The 19,391-nt window shown below is 59.4% G+C and overlaps 7 protein-coding genes across 7 annotated transcripts; 1 reads left to right on the top strand and 6 right to left on the bottom strand.

Moving 5' to 3' along the window:
* Window positions 1-157: 157 nt before the first annotated feature.
* SCHCODRAFT_02635914 (uncharacterized protein) lies at window positions 158-3,800 on the bottom strand (the record flags this gene model as incomplete). Its single annotated transcript, XM_003029074.2, has 4 exons — window positions 158-1,344; window positions 1,398-2,453; window positions 3,340-3,739; window positions 3,790-3,800. The coding sequence occupies 4 exons, from the start codon at window positions 3,798-3,800 to the stop codon at window positions 451-453; spliced, it is 2,361 nt and encodes a 786-aa protein (XP_003029120.2). The 3' UTR covers window positions 158-450.
* A 2,329-nt stretch (window positions 3,801-6,129) lies between these two features.
* On the bottom strand, window positions 6,130-7,717 carry SCHCODRAFT_02047352 (uncharacterized protein). Its single transcript, XM_050341615.1, has 3 exons — window positions 7,680-7,717; window positions 6,300-7,633; window positions 6,130-6,240 (listed from the first exon to the last, which is right to left on the bottom strand). Exons 2-3 carry the CDS (start codon window positions 7,466-7,468, stop codon window positions 6,198-6,200), a joined length of 1,212 nt encoding a protein of 403 aa, XP_050198366.1. The 5' UTR covers window positions 7,469-7,633; window positions 7,680-7,717; the 3' UTR covers window positions 6,130-6,197.
* Window positions 7,228-8,105, bottom strand: SCHCODRAFT_085938 (uncharacterized protein). Its single transcript, XM_003029076.1, has 2 exons — window positions 8,054-8,105; window positions 7,228-8,004 (listed from the first exon to the last, which is right to left on the bottom strand). The coding sequence occupies exons 1-2, from the start codon at window positions 8,072-8,074 to the stop codon at window positions 7,522-7,524; spliced, it is 504 nt and encodes a 167-aa protein (XP_003029122.1). The 5' UTR covers window positions 8,075-8,105; the 3' UTR covers window positions 7,228-7,521.
* A 577-nt stretch (window positions 8,106-8,682) lies between these two features.
* SCHCODRAFT_02635905 (uncharacterized protein) lies at window positions 8,683-10,143 on the bottom strand. Its single transcript, XM_003029077.3, has 3 exons — window positions 10,083-10,143; window positions 9,240-10,026; window positions 8,683-9,181 (listed from the first exon to the last, which is right to left on the bottom strand). Exons 2-3 carry the CDS (start codon window positions 10,003-10,005, stop codon window positions 8,781-8,783), a joined length of 1,167 nt encoding a protein of 388 aa, XP_003029123.2. The 5' UTR covers window positions 10,006-10,026; window positions 10,083-10,143; the 3' UTR covers window positions 8,683-8,780.
* Window positions 10,144-10,565: 422 nt separating this feature from the next.
* Window positions 10,566-12,711, top strand: SCHCODRAFT_02512564 (uncharacterized protein; the record flags this gene model as incomplete). The annotated part of the gene is made up of 7 exons (XM_003028758.1): window positions 10,566-11,105; window positions 11,155-11,310; window positions 11,363-11,767; window positions 11,850-11,998; window positions 12,019-12,068; window positions 12,131-12,315; window positions 12,370-12,711. 7 exons carry the CDS (start codon window positions 10,566-10,568, stop codon window positions 12,709-12,711), a joined length of 1,827 nt encoding a protein of 608 aa, XP_003028804.1.
* A 441-nt stretch (window positions 12,712-13,152) lies between these two features.
* On the bottom strand, window positions 13,153-17,151 carry SCHCODRAFT_02550569 (uncharacterized protein). Its single transcript, XM_003029078.2, has 8 exons — window positions 16,223-17,151; window positions 15,719-16,170; window positions 15,518-15,579; window positions 15,285-15,322; window positions 15,135-15,234; window positions 14,900-15,010; window positions 13,719-14,566; window positions 13,153-13,666 (listed from the first exon to the last, which is right to left on the bottom strand). The coding sequence occupies exons 1-8, from the start codon at window positions 17,013-17,015 to the stop codon at window positions 13,269-13,271; spliced, it is 2,802 nt and encodes a 933-aa protein (XP_003029124.1). The 5' UTR covers window positions 17,016-17,151; the 3' UTR covers window positions 13,153-13,268.
* On the bottom strand, window positions 17,132-18,663 carry SCHCODRAFT_02635895 (uncharacterized protein). Its single transcript, XM_003029079.3, has 2 exons — window positions 17,754-18,663; window positions 17,132-17,701 (listed from the first exon to the last, which is right to left on the bottom strand). Exons 1-2 carry the CDS (start codon window positions 18,535-18,537, stop codon window positions 17,298-17,300), a joined length of 1,188 nt encoding a protein of 395 aa, XP_003029125.1. The 5' UTR covers window positions 18,538-18,663; the 3' UTR covers window positions 17,132-17,297.
* Between the last annotated feature and the right edge of the window lie 728 nt (window positions 18,664-19,391).

Raw genomic sequence — 19,391 nt, 5'->3', positions numbered from 1 at the left:
ATGAGTGAGCGATGGGAACAAGAGCAATGCCAGCAGCCGCGTGCTTTGACCCTCATAATATTCCCACGGGGTGTGACATCACGCATACCTATTGCCTTTTCTACAACAATAGCACCAACGTGGCCTCCGGAACCTGGCCTTCCAAGTTCTCAAACGGACGCGACCAATTTGGAAAGATGCATTCGTGCATTGGAGCCTATCCTACAAGCATTACCACTTCGTACGTCTATCTCGGGAACCATGTAAGAGTAAATAAGTACAACTGTAGATGCGTGTGCAATGTGCGTGCGGGTGGAAAGAAAGAAACGATGGCGGGATTGTACACTGATTTCTATACTTCGAGTCGGCGGCGCGAGGTCCAGGGAGCCGGACGCCCGGTCCGTTGAGAGCGCGTTAGGGGTATGGGTAGCATGTCCGAAGCAGAGGCACACCAAGACGCCCGCCCCCCTACTATGCCTCCTCCTCCTCCCCTCCCCGCCACTTCCTCCCCACCTCCACCTGCCCGTCCCCGTTCCCATTCACCGTCAGCCACGCCTCCAGCCGCCGGCCCAGCTCCCCGCCCCGCCCGCCGCAGATATCGCCGGTCATATCCAGCATCTGCTCCTTCTCCTTCTCCTGCTTGAACGGCAGCTTCGCCGACGGCTTCCGCCGCTGGAGGACCGGCGCGGTGCTCGCGACGGGCGCTGGTTGCGAGTCGCCTTGTCGAGGGAGCAGAGGCAACGGCGGCTCGCTCGCTGGCGCATGGAGCTGCCCATACCCCTGCCCCACCTCCGGCGCCGGGCTGAACACCGCCGTCGTGCTCCCATCCCTCCCCTCCCCCTCGCCCTCCGTGTCCTTATACCACTCCTCCTCCGCGTCCTCCGGGCCCAGGATCGTATCCACCAGCCCCTCCTCCCACCCGTCCCACTCGACGCAGCGGTGCGCAAGACGCAGCCGCGCCCCAGCCTGCTCGAACGCGATCCACTCGCGCGCGAGGGCAGCGAGATCAGCTTCTGACACAGGCAGGCGGAAGCGGGGGTATTGGCTTTCGGAGGGGTGGTCGGTGTTGAAGGTAGAAGCGGTGGCCGAAGTAGGCGTCATCGCGAGCGGCGGAGGCGGGAAGGTGTTGGCGCGCGAGATCGAGGGCTGCAGCATCTGCCCGTTCGCCTGTGAGGATTGGCGGGATAGTGGGCGCGCGCGGGGCTGGAGGACGGAGCGCGGGGTAGGTGGCACGGCGAGCGCGATTTTGCGCACGATCTCGCGGAACAGGTTCGCCGTGAAGGGGCTCGCCTGGAGGAACGCCGGCATGTGCGTGCACGCCCATAACGGCCGCGTCGTCGTGCTCTCCCAGTCGATGATGCAGGTCTGAGAAATAGGTGAGCGGCGGACATGGTTGCCATGGGAGGAGGTAAACGCACAATCTTCGTATGATCCACCTCATCCACAAATACATTCTCCAAACTCAAATCATGGCAATCCAGGCCGAACTCCTCCCCCTCCCCTTCCACACCCTCTGGCTGCCCCTCCCCGCCATACAGCCGCCCAAGCAGCCCCTCCATCACCCGCATCCACCGCTCCATCTCCCTCCTCACCTCCTCCACCCGCCGGTTCAGATGCGCGATCAAAAACGTGCTCCGCTGCATCCTTCTATAATCCCTATACATCGCATCCCCCGGCCCCTCCCACTCGTCCTCGCTCTCCTGCGCGTCCCACTCGTCCGAGTCGTCGCTCTCGTCCCCGGGCACCGCCCTTAGATGGTGGTGCCGCGAGCTCCGGATCTCGTCCGGGTCGAGGTGCAGCCGATGCGGCGCGCTCTTCCCCTCGTTCTCGCGCACGACGGCGCTGATCTCGCGCGCGACGCACGCGGCGAGGTACGCGCGCGTCGACGCCCACGGGCCGCGGTCGAGCTCGTGCGGGTGCGCCAGGTCACCGCGGTTCGAGCCGAAGAAGGGCCACGAGATGATCGGCCCGACGTGGAACTCGGGCGAGTTGAAGCGCGGCGTGAGCGTCGGCGAGAAGGGCACGCCGGCGTAGTGCCGGTGCGCGGAGGAGCGCGGTTTCGCGGAGGGCGGATTGGCGTTGGCGTTGGCGTTGTCCGTGGCCGTGGCCGAGGAGGTAGACGCCATGGGATCCGGCCCGAAGTACAAGGATCCCAGCTTTGGGAAGCGGTGGGCGAATAGTGGAAGTAGTAGGTGCGCCATATTGCGTAGCAGGCCCACGAGCTCCTTGTAGCTCAGCCCATGGTACACTCGGGAGAGCGGGATGCCCTTCGCCTTCGACATCAGGATGTACTCCCCTCCAAGTCGGTTATACGGGTTCGAGTCGTAGTAGAAGACGTCGGGAACGGGGATGTTGGTGAAGGTGCGCAGATAGTCCATCGTCGCGACCTCAGACTCGGTCTTGAGTCGCGGCATGAATCGTCGTGCTACGCGTGCGATTATTTGACGGCGGTTCTGGAGGGTCACCAGGTAGGCCTGTGGGTGGGTGTGATCAGCATTGGGCACAAGGTAGATTCGGTGGGTGGGTAAGAACGCCAGACGGATGCATTGGGAATAGGTAGCAAGATGAATGTGGCGTCAGTCGCATGACGAACACAATCAACACTGGTCGCAAGAATAGGCAATCACGATGCAAGAGGCACGATAGAGGGAGAAGGTCCGAAGGGATTATTGAAGATGAAAGAAGGACTTCGCGCGGGGGAGATAGACTCTTTGAGCGGGGAGGGGGAGATAGGATTGAGTGGATGAGTGGATGGAGATATGGATTGAGTGGATGGTCGCAAGTATAGGACATGCCGTTGGCCCGCTTCACGCGCCCCAGCGCAAAGCAGGCGGGCATCTATGGTCACACCACGGACGCCGCCCACTGCGCGAAGCGAGTAGCCCTATGAAACCCGATAGATGTGGTGCGAGAGAGAAGGAAGGGAGAATAGAGTTATGGCATGTGATTGGAACGCGCCCGGCCTCCGCTAGAGACAGAATGCCCGATGACCAGACCAGTCGGATAGGGATAAGGTTCGCGACGTTGGGTATAGGATTTAGTGAGGACGGCGAGGGGGTATGAAGCATAGGGCAGAGGGGTAGGAGGTCGGTCGAGGGCGCGGTCGAGAGCGGGGGGAGTCATGATTGTGATCTACGCCCGACTCGGTCAAGACGCGACCCAGGATCCGAGCGGTGACTCCAAGGACCCAGCGTCATCAGCAGGGCAGAGGGTGGTACGGAGGGGTGCACCGATGGATGGTAGAAGGATGTGGGACACGCACTAACCTTGTGAAACGTGCCTGCGCGCGAGGTCAGCCCATGCATCGCCCGCGAGAGATGCGCGCCACTCACCAGCGCTGAGGAACTGTATCCGCCCCACATCCACAGACATCTGTTCGCGCACAACATCCTTCAGCACCCGCCTATCCACCTGAAAGGGCGACGCGTCGAGGAAGGTCGCGTCCGCGGCGGCCTCGCGCTTGCGGTCTTCGTGTTCAATGTCCCAGTCCCACTCCAGCGGGCCGTCCTCCCCGCCATCGACCGGGGGCGGGCTCTCGACGGTATCGTACGGCTCCTCCTCGCGCTGGGATTTGGTCGGGAGGCGCCTGAGCTCCTCGGTGAGGTTCAGGTTGAGGTGGTTGCGGTTCATGGCGGGCGGGAGCGGCGGCGCGCGCGGCTCGGCTGCGAGCGTGTTGTGCACCGCGGCCTCGAGGCAGGACGGTAAGAAGCTCGTGAACGGCGGCGGCGGGGCCCAGTGGTGGGCGGGGAGCGGCGGCGGGCTGCGGGGCGCGATAAGTAGGAGGACAAGATGGAGGCTGGCGCGACGTACAGGGCGATCATATTGCTAAGCGCCGGTGTGTAATCGATTTTGACTTGTTCGGCGCAGCGGCGGGGCAACTGGGCGGGGTCGCAGTCACCAACTTCAGTTCCTTCGTCGACGGGGAAGGCGAAAAGGGGGAGCGCAGCCTGCGATAGTCCTTATATACACGCCCGGTCTAGTCTAAGTCTTTCGGCTACCCGAGCTGTACTTCACCCCCCGTATCGTCCCGTCATCTGCCCTCCTGCGTATTTCCGACCAGCAAGCCCCGCGAACAGCCCCGTCAGGACCCTGATCCCAGATCGCGGACGCCCACTCGACCGTCGCCGCTTCCCCCGCACGCGTCTCCCATCTCCGAATCTTCCATCCCTTCCTGCCTGCGGAGAACCACGGCGGCCGCCCTTGGCGCCCTCGCGGCCTCGCTTGCGACTCGAACTGAAGAGCTCTGCTGCAACGATCATGGTACTGGGGGCTTGGCAGCGCTAGCCGGGCGCCTACTCAACGTTCATGACGCTCCCGATCTCTCATCCCCGGCCCACGAGTCCTTATCCCGGTCCTCCTTCTCCCCGACGTCGTTCATGCTCCCCAGACATCGACTATACTCACGCCAAGGCGCTAGCCGCTGCCGAAAGTGCCTGCGAGCGAAGCCCGTGGTTTAGCCTTCTATCCTGCTTTCTATCGTGCTTCCATCCTTGGCGCTCGCCGAAGCTCATGCTGCGCTCGTTCCCCCGTTCAATCACCGCTATACCTTTCCCAGAACAACAGGCGCTTGGCGCGCGGGCGGACAGCGCGATATCACCGTCGTTGCGCCGCGACGACTTACGTCCGCGCCCCGTCGTCACCTTGTCCGTCTTCAGTCACCTTGTCCGTCCTGGCAGCCCATTGGTGCATCGTCGTCACCAGCCCGTCCGTACTCAGTCGTCACCGCGCTCGCCTCCTTGGATCACCTCATCCGTCTCCAGCTGCTCTTGGCGCGTACGCTATCACCTCACGTCTCCTCACGCCCAAAGCTTGTTCGTTTGCTTGTTCGTCCGGCTGTTTGCGACTCGCTTGGCACAACGGGTGCCGCGTAGCGGAACTTGATGCTACATATGAGCCCGACGTTTGACCTGAAGTCGAACTGTGACCTGTGACCTGAAGTCGGGGTGACCGTGACCTGCGACCTGAAGTCGAACTGTGACATGCGCGTCACAAGCCATTAAACGCCATCGGGCGTGAAACCTTCAGTCATGGGTGGCGCGCATCGCGTATCAGGAGACGCGGCTCCCCGTCCGCAGACCTCATCTGTGTCAACTGCTATCTATGTGTAGCGCTATTCATCCAGGACGTCCCAACTCTCCATCCGCCCGCCTGTCTCCAGTGTCCACAACGTCATCGTCTGCTACAGTATCACCGTCTGCTACGTTCATCGTCTGCTACGTTCATAGTTGATCTTGGGCTAGATGTCAATGAAGGTGCAAGTGCAGTCGATCTCGCTGTCAAGTTCTGCTCGTCTTTCCCGTCCCTGCGATCTCTGCCCCCAACGTCCTCGCATATTCGCCCTCTGCCCCAGTCGCTCGCGCCGAGCCATCTATCTTCGCATTCGTCGTATGTCTCGCGCGAAATATTCGTCTGATCCTTTGAGTAGCTGGGCCGCCATATGTATCCGACGTTGTCGTATGCTCCGGCCGTATCACAGTCAAGTCTTGCGACCTCTGCCTCACACTCGCGAGATGCGCCGTTCTGCTCTCCGACTCTGCCCTTCAGTCTGCTCCGAATGCGCAGCGGCACTTCTAAGTTCTAACTGCTCTCCTACTCCTCCCGAGTCCCATCCCGACTCTCCCCTCCTCTTACGCACGCTAATGCCCAGGTATACTCACTCACCCTTGACGGCTCCCCGCGCGCCACATACCCCATGGAGGTCGCCGCGATCCCCAGCCTCGTGTCCCTCTCCGCGCTCTACTTCCATCTCCCCCGCTCCCCGCACCTTCATAGCCACCCCCGCGGGACGAACAGGGTCGCAAGCGGTTCCCCCGTGTTAGTGGGCTCTCATCATCTCCACAAGCCTCGACAAGTCTGGATGGCTCTCGACCATCATCCTCTTTGTGCGAGCCAGATCTTGCTATCTCCTCCAACTTATCGTCGATGCTACAGTACTCCTCACTTTCGAAGAAGACATGAAGCAGAACTTATTTCGACGATATATCGAGAATCACGGTCGGTCCTTCCTATGGATACTATACACTTGGGACAGAGAACAAGCATGGCGAGACGATGGATACAATACATCTGGGGCACTAGATAGCTAAACGAGGAGAATCAACGAGCATGGACAATGAGAACCAGTGTTTGCGTACGAGAGATCAGCGAGACGGCAAAGGTGAACAAAGCGAGGTGAAAATGAAGGTACAGATACTTGGAGGGTGTCAGCTACAGACACCTCAAGGCGACGACGGCGAAAAAGGCGTCCCTTCCCTGGATTGCCTGTATGTCAATCAATGGTCAGCTGCGATTTCTCGAACTTCGCCAGATAATATACTCACGGCTCGCTCGACTGACACACTATATTGGGGATCTTGCTCTCTAGCCAGTGCCCGATATCCGGCTCGATCCTGGTGCACCCGACCATCTCGAGCTCCTCCAAACGTACGGGCTTGCCGGTTAGGAAGGACACTTGCGCGGCGCCCTGGCCATGGCCGACCCAGGAAGAGTGTCCAATACCCGAACTATGCGCCCCAGCACCTGCGGTGTGGCCGCCAGACGTAGCACCGTGCGCTCCCATCCACGCACCCGCACCCCCGCCCCGCGCCGGATTCCGCCCCTGCACGAACCCGACCATCCGCCGGAGCGCCTCTTGCACATGGACGCTAGAGCAGCACCGCAGCGCCAGCCTCGCCAGCCGCGGGCACACGTACACCCCGCCCACCTGCGGGCCCGCGCCCCCCAGCCCATTCACCCCCGCGCCGTCGTCGCTCGCGGGCGCGGCCCACGCCGGCGACGTCCAGCCCGTGAAGCTGGTCGCGACCATCGCCGCGTCCTCGTCGTCGTCTGAGTCATTGGCGTTGGCGTTGGCGTCCATATCGGCGTCGCCGAAGCCGCCGAGGACGCCGAAGACGAGGTCGAGGGGGACTTCGGCGAGGCTGAGGGTTCGCAGGTTGGGCACGAGGCGCAGGAGGCGGCGCAGCCCCCCAATGAGGGGCGGGCTGGCGTACGGGCTGAGCGCGAGGTCCTCGGGGGCAGCGGAGGGCGGCGGGCGGAAGGGGTGGCCGACAGGGTAAGGGAAGCCCCAGTTGATTGCGAGCTCCTCGATTGAAGACCCGGACTCGGGGCCGGAGCGCTTGAGGAGGCGCTGGAGGACGTGGCGGAGGGAGACGCGCTCGGGGCCGCGCGCGTCGATGTCCCAGGCGAAGGAGCGCAGGGCGGGCGTCGCGAGCTTGTCAACGAGGTGCGTGAGGATGGGGCGGCCGCCGAGGGCGAGGGTGCGGAGGTGCGGGAGCGTGATGAGCGGGTAGGAGGAGAGCGGAAGGACAGGGGGTTGTATGGCGGGGAAGTAGAGTACGAGCGCCTCGAGCATGGGGTTCGCGATGACGAGCGCGAGCACCTGATTGAGGGGAATGACCATCCCGGGCAGCGCGCGCAGTGTGATGTTCGTGAGGGAGCTCAGCGCCCCTGGTGCGTCCGATGCCGGTGGCTTCACGAGCAACGGACCCATCAGCCCGAACGAGATGTGGTGCAGCGTCACCGAGCGCAACCTCGGCAGATTGACTACGCGCTGGGTGCACGGCAAAAAGGAGCGCCACTCGGGAAAGTACGCCGTGTCCGCGGTGCAGACCTCGAACTCCTCGAGCAGCGGTGCGTCCCCTGCGCGGCGCGGGCCCTTGAGCACGTGTAGCGCGGCGGGCGACAGCGAGGGGGACACTCACCAGAGATGCTCTGGAGAGCGTCCATAGAGGGGAAATGGCGGTCGAAGCGGAGCACGAAGCGCCGCCAGCGCGCCATGCTCTGCACAAGGTAGTGCGTGACGACGTGCGCCCAGTGGATGCTTGCCGGGTGGCTTGAAGGGGCGGGCGCGGGTTGCGCGGCTACCCAGCCGCCGTGGAAGGGGACCCAGATGTTGGGGGTGGGGGGAGGTGGTTGCGTTGAGGAAGAGTCGATGTAAATCTCGATGTCGAGGGGGCGGTTTCTGGCGCGCTCGAGCCACAATCGCACGATATCCGCGGACGCAAGCTGGGTGGTAGAGAAGTGGATCTGCGCAGGATTGAGCATCCCCCTCCACTCCGAAGCCTCAAGCACGCACCTTGGACCACAACCTCGGCATCCCGAGTGCTATAGCGCGCCACGACTGGCACACCGCGCTCAGATCCCACGCCACCCTCGAGTCCTCCTCGAACACCCAGAAGAATATCTCGCGCAGCATCTCCGCCGGCAGCCGTCGCATGGGGCTGAGGTACGCCTTCGTTTGCAGCAGCTTCTCCTCGAGTGCGGTCTTCCGCTGGACCATGGCGTCGATGGCGCGGCGGGTGCACGCGATCAGGTCGGCGAGCTGCGCCTCGGCGACCTCGATGTCCCCTTGAGTGCGCTCAATGTCGATCGCATGCTGCTTTGCCAGATGTCGCGCCTCGTCAAGCGTCGCGGGTGTCGGTGGCTCGGGGAGCTGGGCCATGGCACGGGGGGTGTTCGTGGCCGATCGTTGAGCTGAAGGGGTGTGGCGATTTTGGATGAGAAGCTATGACACCGGCGCTACAAGAGTGTAATTTGAAGTCCCTGCTGTTGATTCAAGGACCGGGAAGAGTATACTGAAGAAATTGCCGTCGTGGCAAGACGAGTGTTCGAATTGTTTGGTAATTGACCAGGCGTATATAACGCCACAAAATACAATGACACTGATAACTTACTTTTTACCAACGACTCCGTCACTCAGGGCCGTCAGGTAGATAGATGGCTGCGTGCCAACATACCATGGTGTTGGTCTGCAAAGACACCCTATCTCGAGCTTGACAAGAGATACAACTTCTCATGGCGCATCACCATCCAGTAATGATCTTCAGGATTCCCCTCTCGTGTGTTCTCCCCATCGCATCCCACAGTCCCGGAAATCTACCACTCGCCGTCTCCTCTTGTTGAACAGGTATGGAGGTAGCATCTCGTCCTGCAAAGGGGTTCTTCAGATGCAGCTCGACGGTCTTTAGCATCTCAAAACGGCAAAGTGCTTCATCTACCGCGCGCCAGTAGTCAATTGCGGTCTCCTCCGTCGAAACGAAGAGACTGAAGCTCTCCAGAGTGCGCGTGCCCGACCCAGGAATGGATTTCAGGACTTCGGGAAAGCCCACCGGCGCCCAGGTCTCGACCGGTATGCGAAAGCGGAGAGTGAGCGTGCGCAGTGCGATGTTCTCGCGTAGATTGTACGCTGGAAGAAAGGAGGAGCCTGCGTCGGGAGCGCCTCGTCAGTTCGGTGGGGCTTGAAGTAGGACACAGTGACTCACTGCATTGACATGTGAGATGAGCAAGGCGCGGGTTTTCTGCGAGTATCTGCTGAGCTGCGCTGTCCACCCCCGCATCATCCGAGGCGAGCTCGAGTTCATGAAGGTCGCCAAAGGGATATGGCCTCGGATTGTACAGCAAGCGCGCGAACGGAAGGCTCTGATGGTCGCACGAGAAGGTCGTAGTTGCTGATGTGCATCCAAGCCGTGCCATTGTGGGCTGCGTAGAGAAGTAGGTTCCACTGACCATCCAAATCCTGGAGATGCTGATTGTCTTCAGATGAGGAGGGAGGCTCGGAGCAGTGAACTCTTCCACGGCAGCTGGGGTGACGGTGATAGACTGTAGCTGTAGCTTCTCGAGTGTCGGTAGCTGCATGCACTTGTATAGCGCAGCTCTGTAGCTGATGGGGAGCATTGTCCACTCGATGGACCTTCCTGTCACACTGACGTGGAGGGACCGAAGGCAAGTACAATCGTTCAGAAGCACCGCCGGTAGGGCCGATAGGAATCCATCAAGTAGCCTCGCATCAGCGTTCACCCTGAGATGCCAGATGCAGGGAAGGACGGCGGGGCAGAGCTTGGTGATTTCGAAGAGGTGACGATAGGAATGGTATGAATCGAGACAGATGGCTTCGTGCTGAAGATTGAAACAGATCTGAGGCAAGAAGACAGTTGTGGAGGCTTGCAGAAGGTTCAGCACAATCTCATTCCCCGTCTCATGCTGGACATAGGCGACGACGGCGTCGACGAGCTCCTGGGGAAGGCGCATCGATGCGTGCGTGTTTTGGGGCTGGAAAAGTGATTTCATGAGTATAGATGTGCGAGGTCATGTATGATCTACCTTACCGAGCAGGAATGTGGCTTTCAGGGAGGAAGAAAAGAGCCCACTCGTCACCGTCACCGACAAGAGGCGCATTGCGTCTGTCCGCATCTGCTACACGTGTATGATGGCGTGTGGCGTTGCGCCACAAATAGACGGAAGCGGGTGCCATATGTAAGGGGGCGCTAGCCTTCCTACACTAAAAGCCGGGAGCTCGGACGAAGTGACAGATGACGGCCGTGGGTGTATAGCAGATGGGGGTAGCGTACGACAGTGAGTATATAGAATAGGCCGTAAGGCCTGCCTTATATAGTCGAAGAACGTGACAAGTAACAGTCACGTTACACCATTGTTCTCGAAAAGGCAATGCGTGATATTACCTGGACCGTGGGAATTTATGCATGGTCAAAGCACTCGTTGGCGCGTGGGTCGTTGCGCTTGTTCTCCACGCTCACCTATCGTCACTCTTGCTACATCATACCCTCGCGGTCTCAGCAAGTTCTCACGCCATGGACTCCCGGAAATTCCGTGTATGCTTCATTGACACCTTCTGGGCTGAATGCATCGCGCCCAATGGCTACAATCGCATTCCCTCGGAAAATATGGCCGCCATCGTCCAGAGGCTCAAGAAAGATGGTCACCTCATGCCCAGAGCTGGTCGGTGGAAGGTACTCGCTCAGAGAAACGCGAATGCGTCCCCACTCCAAAAGTACAAACTCAGGCAAGCGCAAGTGGCAAACATTGTCGAGGCCGTTATCGCTGCTGCTTCTGAGACTCTACGCGATCGATTCTGCGAGAAGGATAGACGGTGCCTCTTCGAAGGTCGCGACAGCGAAGAGAAGCTATCCGAGGTTCAAGGTGCCATCTACCACGTCGACGCGATTAACCACCGGGCGGCGTCCTCATGCGTGGAGGATAGCAAGCGCGGCGGCGCGCATTATACCACGACGCGCTCAACCGAAAGCAAGTGCAATATAAACACCGCCGACATCACTGCGTCGTGGCAAATCCCGCTCAAATCTAGCCCGGCCAACAACACGTATGGCAGTGTGAGTGCCACCTACGCTGTATGTGCGACTTACTGACACGGTGTCGTAGCTCAAGGAACGATCCGTCGAGGCAGCAAGACACTATTTATTTGCAGACATGCGCCGAACATGTCATCACTCGATCACTCTCGAGGCTACTACTGCGCGGCTATGGCATCATTCTCGCTCTGGCGCCGCTGTCAGCCTGCCCATCGACATCAACAAAGTACGTGGGTCCTGAATCAGCCGTGCGAGCCGGGCTAATATGTAGTCAACAGAACAAGGACGAATTCATCCAGTGGATCTTATTCACGTCGTTCGCAAGCGATTGTGAGCTCGGATTCGACCCGACTGTGACCCGCGTTCTGGACAATAGCGGTCAATGGCAATACCAGTTCGACGTCCTTCACAAGGATAAGATGGTCCGAACATATCAGACCGTCAAGGCGTTGCTCGAGAGGTGCCACACGTCGCCCTACGACCGAGCTATGCGGGTCTTCGAGGTCCGACGCATCGCCGAAAAGGGCAATGGCGATTCGTTCTCCAAGGTGGACACGAACAGTTACGCGCTGCAAGATTACTGGCGCGCGGATTGCGAACAGAGAAGAGCTGAAACCGGGGTGCAACGCAAGTTGCACTGGGCGCTGAAGCGCAACACGTGCTCAGAGGTCGAGCTTCGCGAGGTATGGCAGCATTTCATGGAAATACTGGCCGACGGTGTCGTGCAGTGGAAGGATATGCGTCGTTGCATGCCCGCGTCTGCAGCCGCCGCCGAGCCTATCACTCACGATGATCATGAAGTCCCTCGTGCATCGGTTGAAGTATCGGACGAGCACTTGCACAATATATTGGCCTTCACGCCAAGGCTTCAGTACTCTACGGCGCGCAGACGCTGTCGGACGCATCATGCACAGGTTTGTACCGATCTTACCAGAGAACACGACCCTGCCGTATTCTTCTTCGCCCTTGATCAGGCCACCTTCGGTACGTCCTCGCCGTCGCACCCGTCGTCGTGTATAGACGCATTCTGATCCGTCTTACCTTAGTGCTCTTCTGGCTGCGCCGTATTGGCTGGCTGCATCGCGATGTCAGTACTGGAAATCTTTTGCTGCGCCGCATCGTTTCGGATGACCCAAGCGCCGGGCCCTTGTGCGAGCGCTACCAGCTCAAGCTGCACGATCTCGAGTACGCCCTCGAGTACTCCTGGACGTCACCCGGCGATGGTCTCGTGGTTCGTTCGCATATGTTGACTATCCTTTCCTGACCATGCTCATGCGCACCTTAGGGCACATGCGACTTCCTTGCTATCGAAGTAGCGGAGCGAACGTACAAGTTCGCGCCGAAGTCGCCAGACAACCGCAGATCCAACATCAACTTTCACCGCAACTTCCTGCATGATCTCGAGTCGCTTGCTTGGATCGCCTTGGACTTCGCTACGATTCACGTACCGCGCCGAAGGCTCCTCTCTGAAGCGTGGCAGGACCTACAGCCTCTTCTGACACATGTGGCAACGGCACTGCGCGCTCTTCCCCAACAAGGTCGGCAGCTGGACAGACCGCGTCAACCTTCTCGTCGAACCCGAATCCGGAAAAGGGCTCACGAAGATGCTACAGCAAGTATACGGTGAAGACTCGCCCCTCTCTCGGCTGCCCGACATCTTCTCTACGTTGCGAGACACGTATACCGCCGTGGAGGGCAGGCTCAGCAGCGCTGGAACGCGCCTTCCGGCGAGTGCTTTCAATGCGCACGCGGGGATATACAACGTCTTTCGGCGGGCCTTCCGCGAGATCTCGGATTACTACGCTGCCGAGGAAGGACAGGGACCGCTGGTCAGCATCAGGCATATCGACCGGACTAACGGTAAGATCTACGCGCATCGGGACATAAAGCCCGTTGCAAAGGGCGCGCCGAAAGCTGTGGCAAAAGTCGCACCCAAAGCGAAGGAGGTCGAGGCGCGCGCCAACAAAGGCAAGTCGGCGGCGAAGAAGCGCGAAGCGCCTGAGAACGCAGCGGCTAATCGTCGTCGCTCGAAGCGGTCACGGAAGACCACATCGTAGCTACTCATCGCAAGTTCCGGATCCATTGCATTGCTCAAATGTGCGCAAATACTTTAATCGGCCGAATTGAGAATGGCTCGACGTTGGGCGACCTTTCCGATGGAAGAACGGACGTATCAGCAATGATCTATCGACGATCTAAGGTGAAATAGTCAAAAGTGAGGTCTAGTATCCCCCTCGCTCGAGTGCTGGGCAGCAGGTTTGCAGTGCTGAGTCGGAGAACTGCTTCCTCGTGCTTCGTGACCTGCACTGCCACTCCTACCATCTTCAGCGCAGGAAACCGGCATAGCGCTGCATCGATTTGAGGCCACACGTCGCGTACAGCCCCCGCCAATACACCCTGCGCGTTCGTGACGCCGACGAGGTGAAATTGCTCGAGGGTAGGCACGCTGGACGGGGAGATGGAGTTCAACACGTCTGCGATGCACCTGGGATTGCAGCCTGAGAGTCGCGGGGTGTAGTCGATTTTCAGGCTGCGCAAGGTCACCGCGCCGGATATGTCGCGGATGGGCAGCAGGGACGGCGCTTTGTAAAGGTTTTAGTAGGATCATTGCCCAGCTCTTCGATTCCTTCTTACCAGTTCGCAGCGTGAGGTCCTCCAGGCGCGGATTCGCGCGGAGGAGCTGTCTCAGGCGCTCGTGGTCGCTGTCATGGTCTCCGCCAGTCATGAAAGTGAGCTTCAGCGTGCGAAGATCACCGAATGGATACCTCCGCGGCGCGCGGAATAGCAAGCGCGCGAATTGCAGGCTGTACTGGTCGCATGCGAGCTCCCTGACCGATGGCGCGGCCCCCTCAGCTCCGGCCGCGGTCGATGCCTGAGCCATGAAGTAGTTGCCGCTTCTAAGCGAGCATTCTGCGAGGCGGATGGTCTTGAGCTCGGGCGGCATGTGCAGAGCCCCCAACTCTATGATTGCGCTAGGTCCGAAGGAGAAGCCCTGCAGGCCCAGCGTCTCCAGCGAGGGGCGCTGTATGGCTCGGTAGATCGCGCGCCTATGAGCGTCCGGGAAGCGCGTGTCCCAGCTGTCGCTGAGGTGGACCGAGTAGATGTGGACGCTGCGGAGGCTGACGCATGCGTCGAGCAGAGCCGGCAGAGCGTACTCCTCGGGATGAAGCTCCGAGGTTGGGCTGCGCTCGATCTGGAGCTGATAGACATGTGAACATATCGAGGGGCAGAGGCGGAAGACGGCGGAGAGGGTCGTATAGCGAGAGCTGCCTGCGGAGAGATGGACGAGATCGTGATGTAGATTTAGACTGATCTGAGGCGAGAAGATCAAGGGAGATGCTTGGAGGAGGTAGTAAGCAGTGATGAGATCATCCCCGAGCTGGAGGTTGGAGGTGATTGCGTCGACCAACTCTTGAGGGAGACGCATCGTGCAGCGAAATTTCGACCGCCAATGCGTGACGCGAGGTACGAGAGGCTCAGCTCTGCGCTACCCTCATGAGAATGAGAAGTAGGGAGGAAAACGGCAAAGACCTCCGTCACCGCGGAGCGAGAGAGGTTTCTGTATGCTGCTATCTGTCACGTCACCGTGACTTGGCACACAGTCCACAAAGCGCCACATAGCCTGGCGATAATTGACCAGTACTCATTACGGGTTCAGATACCAGGAGTCCCAGGAAGTGGGTCTACCGCAATTGCTCTGCGTCACCTACTCGCAGCTTGATTGAGTGTTTCCGGATGCATCTTTACTCGAATGTAACCCTGAGTATTCCCCTTTCATATGTCTCCCTCATCCAGCTTTCCACCCCGGCTATGACATGGGCTTCTCCCACTCTTCCGCGACGGCGCGCCGCTCCTTATTCGCTGGACGAGTCAAGCGCACGCTGACCACCTTCAGTCCTTCAAAGCGCGACAGGGCGTCGTCGATGCTGGACCAAAATTTACCATGCTCGGGCTCATTCGCCGCACGTCCCGCGCCAATGAGCTCGAAGCGCTCGAGATTGCGCCGGCCAGCCTCAAAGAAAGATGGAGTCGAGGACGCCGCCGACGTACCTGGCTTCCCGCGACTCGCGCCATCGCGTGAAGTTGATAGTCAGCGTGCTCAGCGCTTTGTTGCCAGATAGATCGCATCGCGCGGGGAACGGCCAGTGCTCTGCGCACGTTCAGCATAATGGCATACACCCCACCAGCAAAACTACGCACCAATCCTCAACACGAAGTGCTCCAGCTGCGGGTTCACCCTGAGAAGCGTCAAGATTTACGCGCATCGGGACATAAAGCCAGTTGCAAAGGGCGCGCCGAAAGCTGTGGAAAAAGTCGCATCGAAAGCTGTGGCAAAAGTCGCACCCAAAGCGAAGGAGATCGAGACTCGCGCCAATGAAAGCAAGATCGCAACGAAGGAACGCAAGGCGCAGGAGAACGCAGTGGCTGCTAACCCTCGTCGCTCGAAGCGAACATGGAAGACGAGGTTGTAGCTACTACTAAGTAATCGCAAATTCTATAGCTCTGCTCATACATAAGTAGCAGTCAACTTGAGGAAGGGCTCGAATGATTTAAAAATGGATGTGACCTCTTCAATGGACGGAAAGACGTCTGCTTAGGCAATGGATGACACCCTATGAGCTGGAATAGTCGACAGTGATGTCCAGTATCCCCCTCGCTTGCGTGCTCGGTAGCCGCTTGCCCATGCTGGCTCGGATGGCAGCTTCCGCGTGCTCTTTAACCTGCATAGCAGAAGTCAAGTCCTTTGTCACCGGAGGCCTTCCCGGTTTCACTACTCCCACCCGCTTTAGCGCGGGAAAGCGGCACAACGCCGCGTCGATGTAAGGCCACTCGTCGGGTACGCTCCTCGCCGTCGCGTTGAGGGGGTGCCACACGTCGGGTATGCTACTTGCCGTCACACCCTGCACCTTCGTGACGCCCACGAGCCGAAATTCCTCGAGGGTGTGCTCGCTTTGAGTGCGAATGGAGTTCAAGATATCTGCGATGCGTCTGGGGTCGCAGCCCGGGAGTCGTGGGGTGTAGTCGAGGGTCAGGCTGCGCAGAGCCGCCGCTTCGTATATGTCGCGGATGGGGAGCAAGGACGGCGCTGCGTAAAGGTTTTAGTATCATCTTCACCGCGCGCTTTGTTGCCGGCTGACCTGTTCGCAATGTAAGATCTTCCAGATGCTGGTTCGCGCGAAGGAGCTGTCTCAGGCGCTCGTGATCCCTGTCGTGGTCTCCGGCAGTCATGAAGGTGAAATCCAGCGCACGAAGCTCGCCAAATGGATACCTTCGCTGTTTACGAAACAGCAGGCGCGCGAACTGCAGGCTGTATTGGTCGCACACGAAGTTCCTGACCGATGGCGCGCCCCCCTCAGCTCCGTCCGCGAACGACAGCTGTGTCATGAAGGAGTTGGCGCTCCTGAGCGAGCATGCTGCAAGGCGGATGGTCTTGAGCTCGGGCGGAATGTTCAGTGCCCCGAGCTCCAAGATCGCATTGGGTTGGAAGGAGAAGCCCTGCAGGCCGAGCGTCTCCAGAGAGGGGCGCTGTATGGCTCGGTATATCGCACGCCTATGCGCGTCCGGGAAACGCGTCTTCCAGCTGTCGTTGTGGTGGACCGAGTGGATGTGAAGGGCACGGAGGCCTGTGCATGCGTCAAGGACAGCCGGCAGAGCGTACTCCTCAGGGTGGAGCTCCGAGGTCGGGCTGCGCTCAATCTGGAGCTGATAGACATGCTGGTATATTGTGGGACAGAGGCGGAAGATGGCAGCGAGGGTCGTGTACCCAGAATTGTCCGTGGAGAGACAGACGATATCATCATGCAGATTCAGGCAGATCTGGCGAGAGAAAACCGATAAAGATGCCTGGAAGAGGTAGTAGGCGGTGATGAGATCGTCCCCAAGCTCAAGATGGGAGACGATGGCATCGATGAGCTCTTGAGCGATACGCATTGCGCGTCGAAGCGATGGGCAATGCAAGGTGCGTGGTAGGATTGGAAACTGGATTCGGTACGAACTTGCGCTGCTCGTGTTTGCTTCAAGTCAAATGGTCACTCCGGCGAAGTTATCTCTGATGGTAGGACGTGGGATTGGTTTGTATGCCTATATTTATTACAGCGCTAGATATACACAACGCCACATAATCTGGCGGCGCGTGACTCTTCGACATTTACAGGGGTTTGACGCCGAGCGTCTTGCATAGCCAGAGCTTACGCCGGTTTGCGCGCTGAATCTCTACTCGGACGTGACCTCCAGTATCCCCCTTCCATACGTCTCCCGCATCGAGCTCTCCACCGCAGCAGTAACCTGGGCTTTCTCCCACTCTTCATCATATGCCAACCCCTTCTCTCGCGGCGGAGGAGTCAAGCGCACATTGACCGCCTTCAGTCCTTCAAGGCGCGACAAGGCAGCGTCTATAGTGCACCAGAAGTAACCATGGTCGGGCTCGTTCGCCGCACGTCCCGCGCCTATGAATTCGAAGCGCTCAAGGTTGCGCCGGCCAGCCTCAGAGATGGAGTCGAGGACGCCGACGACATATCCGGCCTCGCGCGACTCGCGCCATCGCGGGAAGTCGATTGTCAGGGTACGCAGTGCCTTATTACCCGACAGATCGACCATCGTAGGGAGCGACCAATGCTCTGCGCACGTTCAGCAAAATGGCATACGCCCCACCAGCAAAACTCTACGCACCAATCCTCAGCACGAAGTGCTCCAGCTGCGGGTTCGCCATGAGAAGCGTCTGGGGCTTGACGTCACCGGGTGTGCCCTCGTCGGCGGGCGAGGTGTCGACGGTAAGGTCCAGGACGCGCATCTGCCGCCCCTCCCGCGCGCGGAACAGCAGCATCCCCGCCGCGACGCTCTCGCGATCGCACTTGAGCGATTCGACCGCAAGCGCATTGTCACGCCCCAGCAGCCGCTCGAAGAACACCACCAAGCCCAGCGAGTCGCGCGCGGCGGGCGCGGCCCGCAGCCTGCGCGCGGATATGTGCCGCAGCGCGGGCGGCCGGGAGAGCGCGCGAAGCTCGTTGATGGCCCCCGCGTCGAAGGACGTCCAGTCAAAGTGGAGTTCTTCGAGCGTGGGGAGCTGCATGCGGAGGTAGAGCGCGTGCCTGTGTGTTGGAGGGAACTGCTGCATCCACTCTCCGTAGTGTCCCACGCAGATGCGGAGAACGCGGATGCCGGTACAGGCGTCGAGGAGCGCTGGAAGGGCAGACCAATCCGGATTAGACTCCCTGTACGACTCTAAAGAGATCTCAAGCAGGCGTATCTCCGAGGGAGCAGACGGATGGTCTTTGAGAAGATCCATGAGAAGGCGATACGAGTCGTCTGTTGCGAGGTGAACGAAAACATGGCGAAGACTGCGGGAGACTTGAAAGAAGAAGACGGTCCGGGAGGCGCAGAGCAGAGTGATCAGGTCTATGCCGCGCTTGACGTGTGCTACAATGGCATCTACGAGCTCCTGGGGAAGACGCATCGATTCAGAGGTGCTGCAAAACTCAGTGCCAGATGGTGGCGTAACATTCAGCGAAGAGATATCCCAATGTGTATCAGTACGGATGGCGTGGCGGGTATGCAATCGTAAAACCTGCAGGCAAATGTGAGGGACGGAGGGAACAAGGGTTCTCGTGTGGACCGCTATTTGTTCCTTGTGTACTAGTGTGTGCAGCATTGCGCCACAAATAATTGCCATGTTGGCTTCGACCATCAAAATCGCTCATTGCTTTGCTGCCTGATTGGCCCCTCCAATTCACTGTCGCAGAGGTCGAATGACTAACTTTTTAGCAGGCATAACGTCCTTTCAATGTGTTGCTCTGGTATGATATTTCTGATCTGTCTACTGACGCTTGTGGAGTTTCCGACTTCGGACCAAGTCAAGAAACGAGTCAAGCCCTCATCCACATTTACTGCCAGGCCTGAGACGCTGACCCGCTTATCAGAAGGCAGCTAAGAGTAATAGTGATAGTGACCCTCGGCGGGCTGGACTTAGGTACACTGATATCCACGTCCGGCCGCTCTTTCGGGGCAGAGGAAAGGCTTCGGACCATACTTTCGTTATCCAGATGGTGAGCAACATCACCGTACCTTCTGACTTGGCCTCCTTGCTAAGGCAAGTACGGCAGCGATAGCTGTAGCTATAGACATGACGGGCCGCGCCGACGTCATCCATCTCTTCAGCCATCTCCGCGCACTTCGACCATCTCCGCGCTCTCAAGCCCATCTTCGCGCTTGCCGCGCTCATTCACGACGTCCGGCCCGCGCCATCTTCCTGACCGGTAGATTGGAGCGATCCTGCTGCCAGTCGTCCGTCCGTCTGCAGTATAGGCGGCC

Source organism: Schizophyllum commune (assembly GCF_000143185.2).
Source record: "Schizophyllum commune H4-8 unplaced genomic scaffold SCHCOscaffold_10, whole genome shotgun sequence".
NCBI lineage: Eukaryota > Fungi > Basidiomycota > Agaricomycetes > Agaricales > Schizophyllaceae > Schizophyllum > Schizophyllum commune.
The sequence above is the reverse complement of the archived record's forward strand: the minus strand, read 5'-3'. Positions and strand labels throughout refer to the sequence as shown.

Excerpts from the sequence above, each read along its gene's own strand:
- SCHCODRAFT_085938 (XM_003029076.1), bottom strand. The coding sequence starts at position 8,074 with ATGCCGAGGTTGTGGTCCAAG. Across the intron at positions 8,005-8,053 it reads TGCCGAGGTTGTGGTCCAAG|ATCCACTTCTCTACCACCCA; the intron begins GTGCGTGCTTGA and ends AATCCTGCGCAG.
- SCHCODRAFT_02047352 (XM_050341615.1), bottom strand. The coding sequence starts at position 7,468 with ATGGGTCCGTTGCTCGTGAAGCCACCGGCATCGGACGCACCAGGGGCG. Across the intron at positions 6,241-6,299 it reads GTGTGTCAGTCGAGCGAGCC|GCAATCCAGGGAAGGGACGC; the intron begins GTGAGTATATTA and ends ATTGACATACAG.
- SCHCODRAFT_02550569 (XM_003029078.2), bottom strand. The coding sequence starts at position 17,015 with ATGCGTATCGCTCAAGAGCTCATCGATGCCATCGTCTCCCATCTTGAG. Across the intron at positions 16,171-16,222 it reads AGATCTTACATTGCGAACAG|CGCCGTCCTTGCTCCCCATC; the intron begins GTCAGCCGGCAA and ends ACCTTTACGCAG. Across the intron at positions 15,323-15,517 it reads GTTCGCTTCGAGCGACGAGG|GGTGAACCCGCAGCTGGAGC; the intron begins GTTAGCAGCCAC and ends GACGCTTCTCAG.
- SCHCODRAFT_02635895 (XM_003029079.3), bottom strand. The coding sequence starts at position 18,537 with ATGCGTCTTCCCCAGGAGCTCGTAGATGCCATTGTAGCACACGTCAAG. Across the intron at positions 17,702-17,753 it reads GCACTTCGTGCTGAGGATTG|AGCATTGGTCGCTCCCTACG; the intron begins GTGCGTAGAGTT and ends GAACGTGCGCAG.
- SCHCODRAFT_02635905 (XM_003029077.3), bottom strand. The coding sequence starts at position 10,005 with ATGCGCCTTCCCCAGGAGCTCGTCGACGCCGTCGTCGCCTATGTCCAG. Across the intron at positions 9,182-9,239 it reads TCATCTCACATGTCAATGCA|GCTCCTCCTTTCTTCCAGCG; the intron begins GTGAGTCACTGT and ends CTCCCGACGCAG.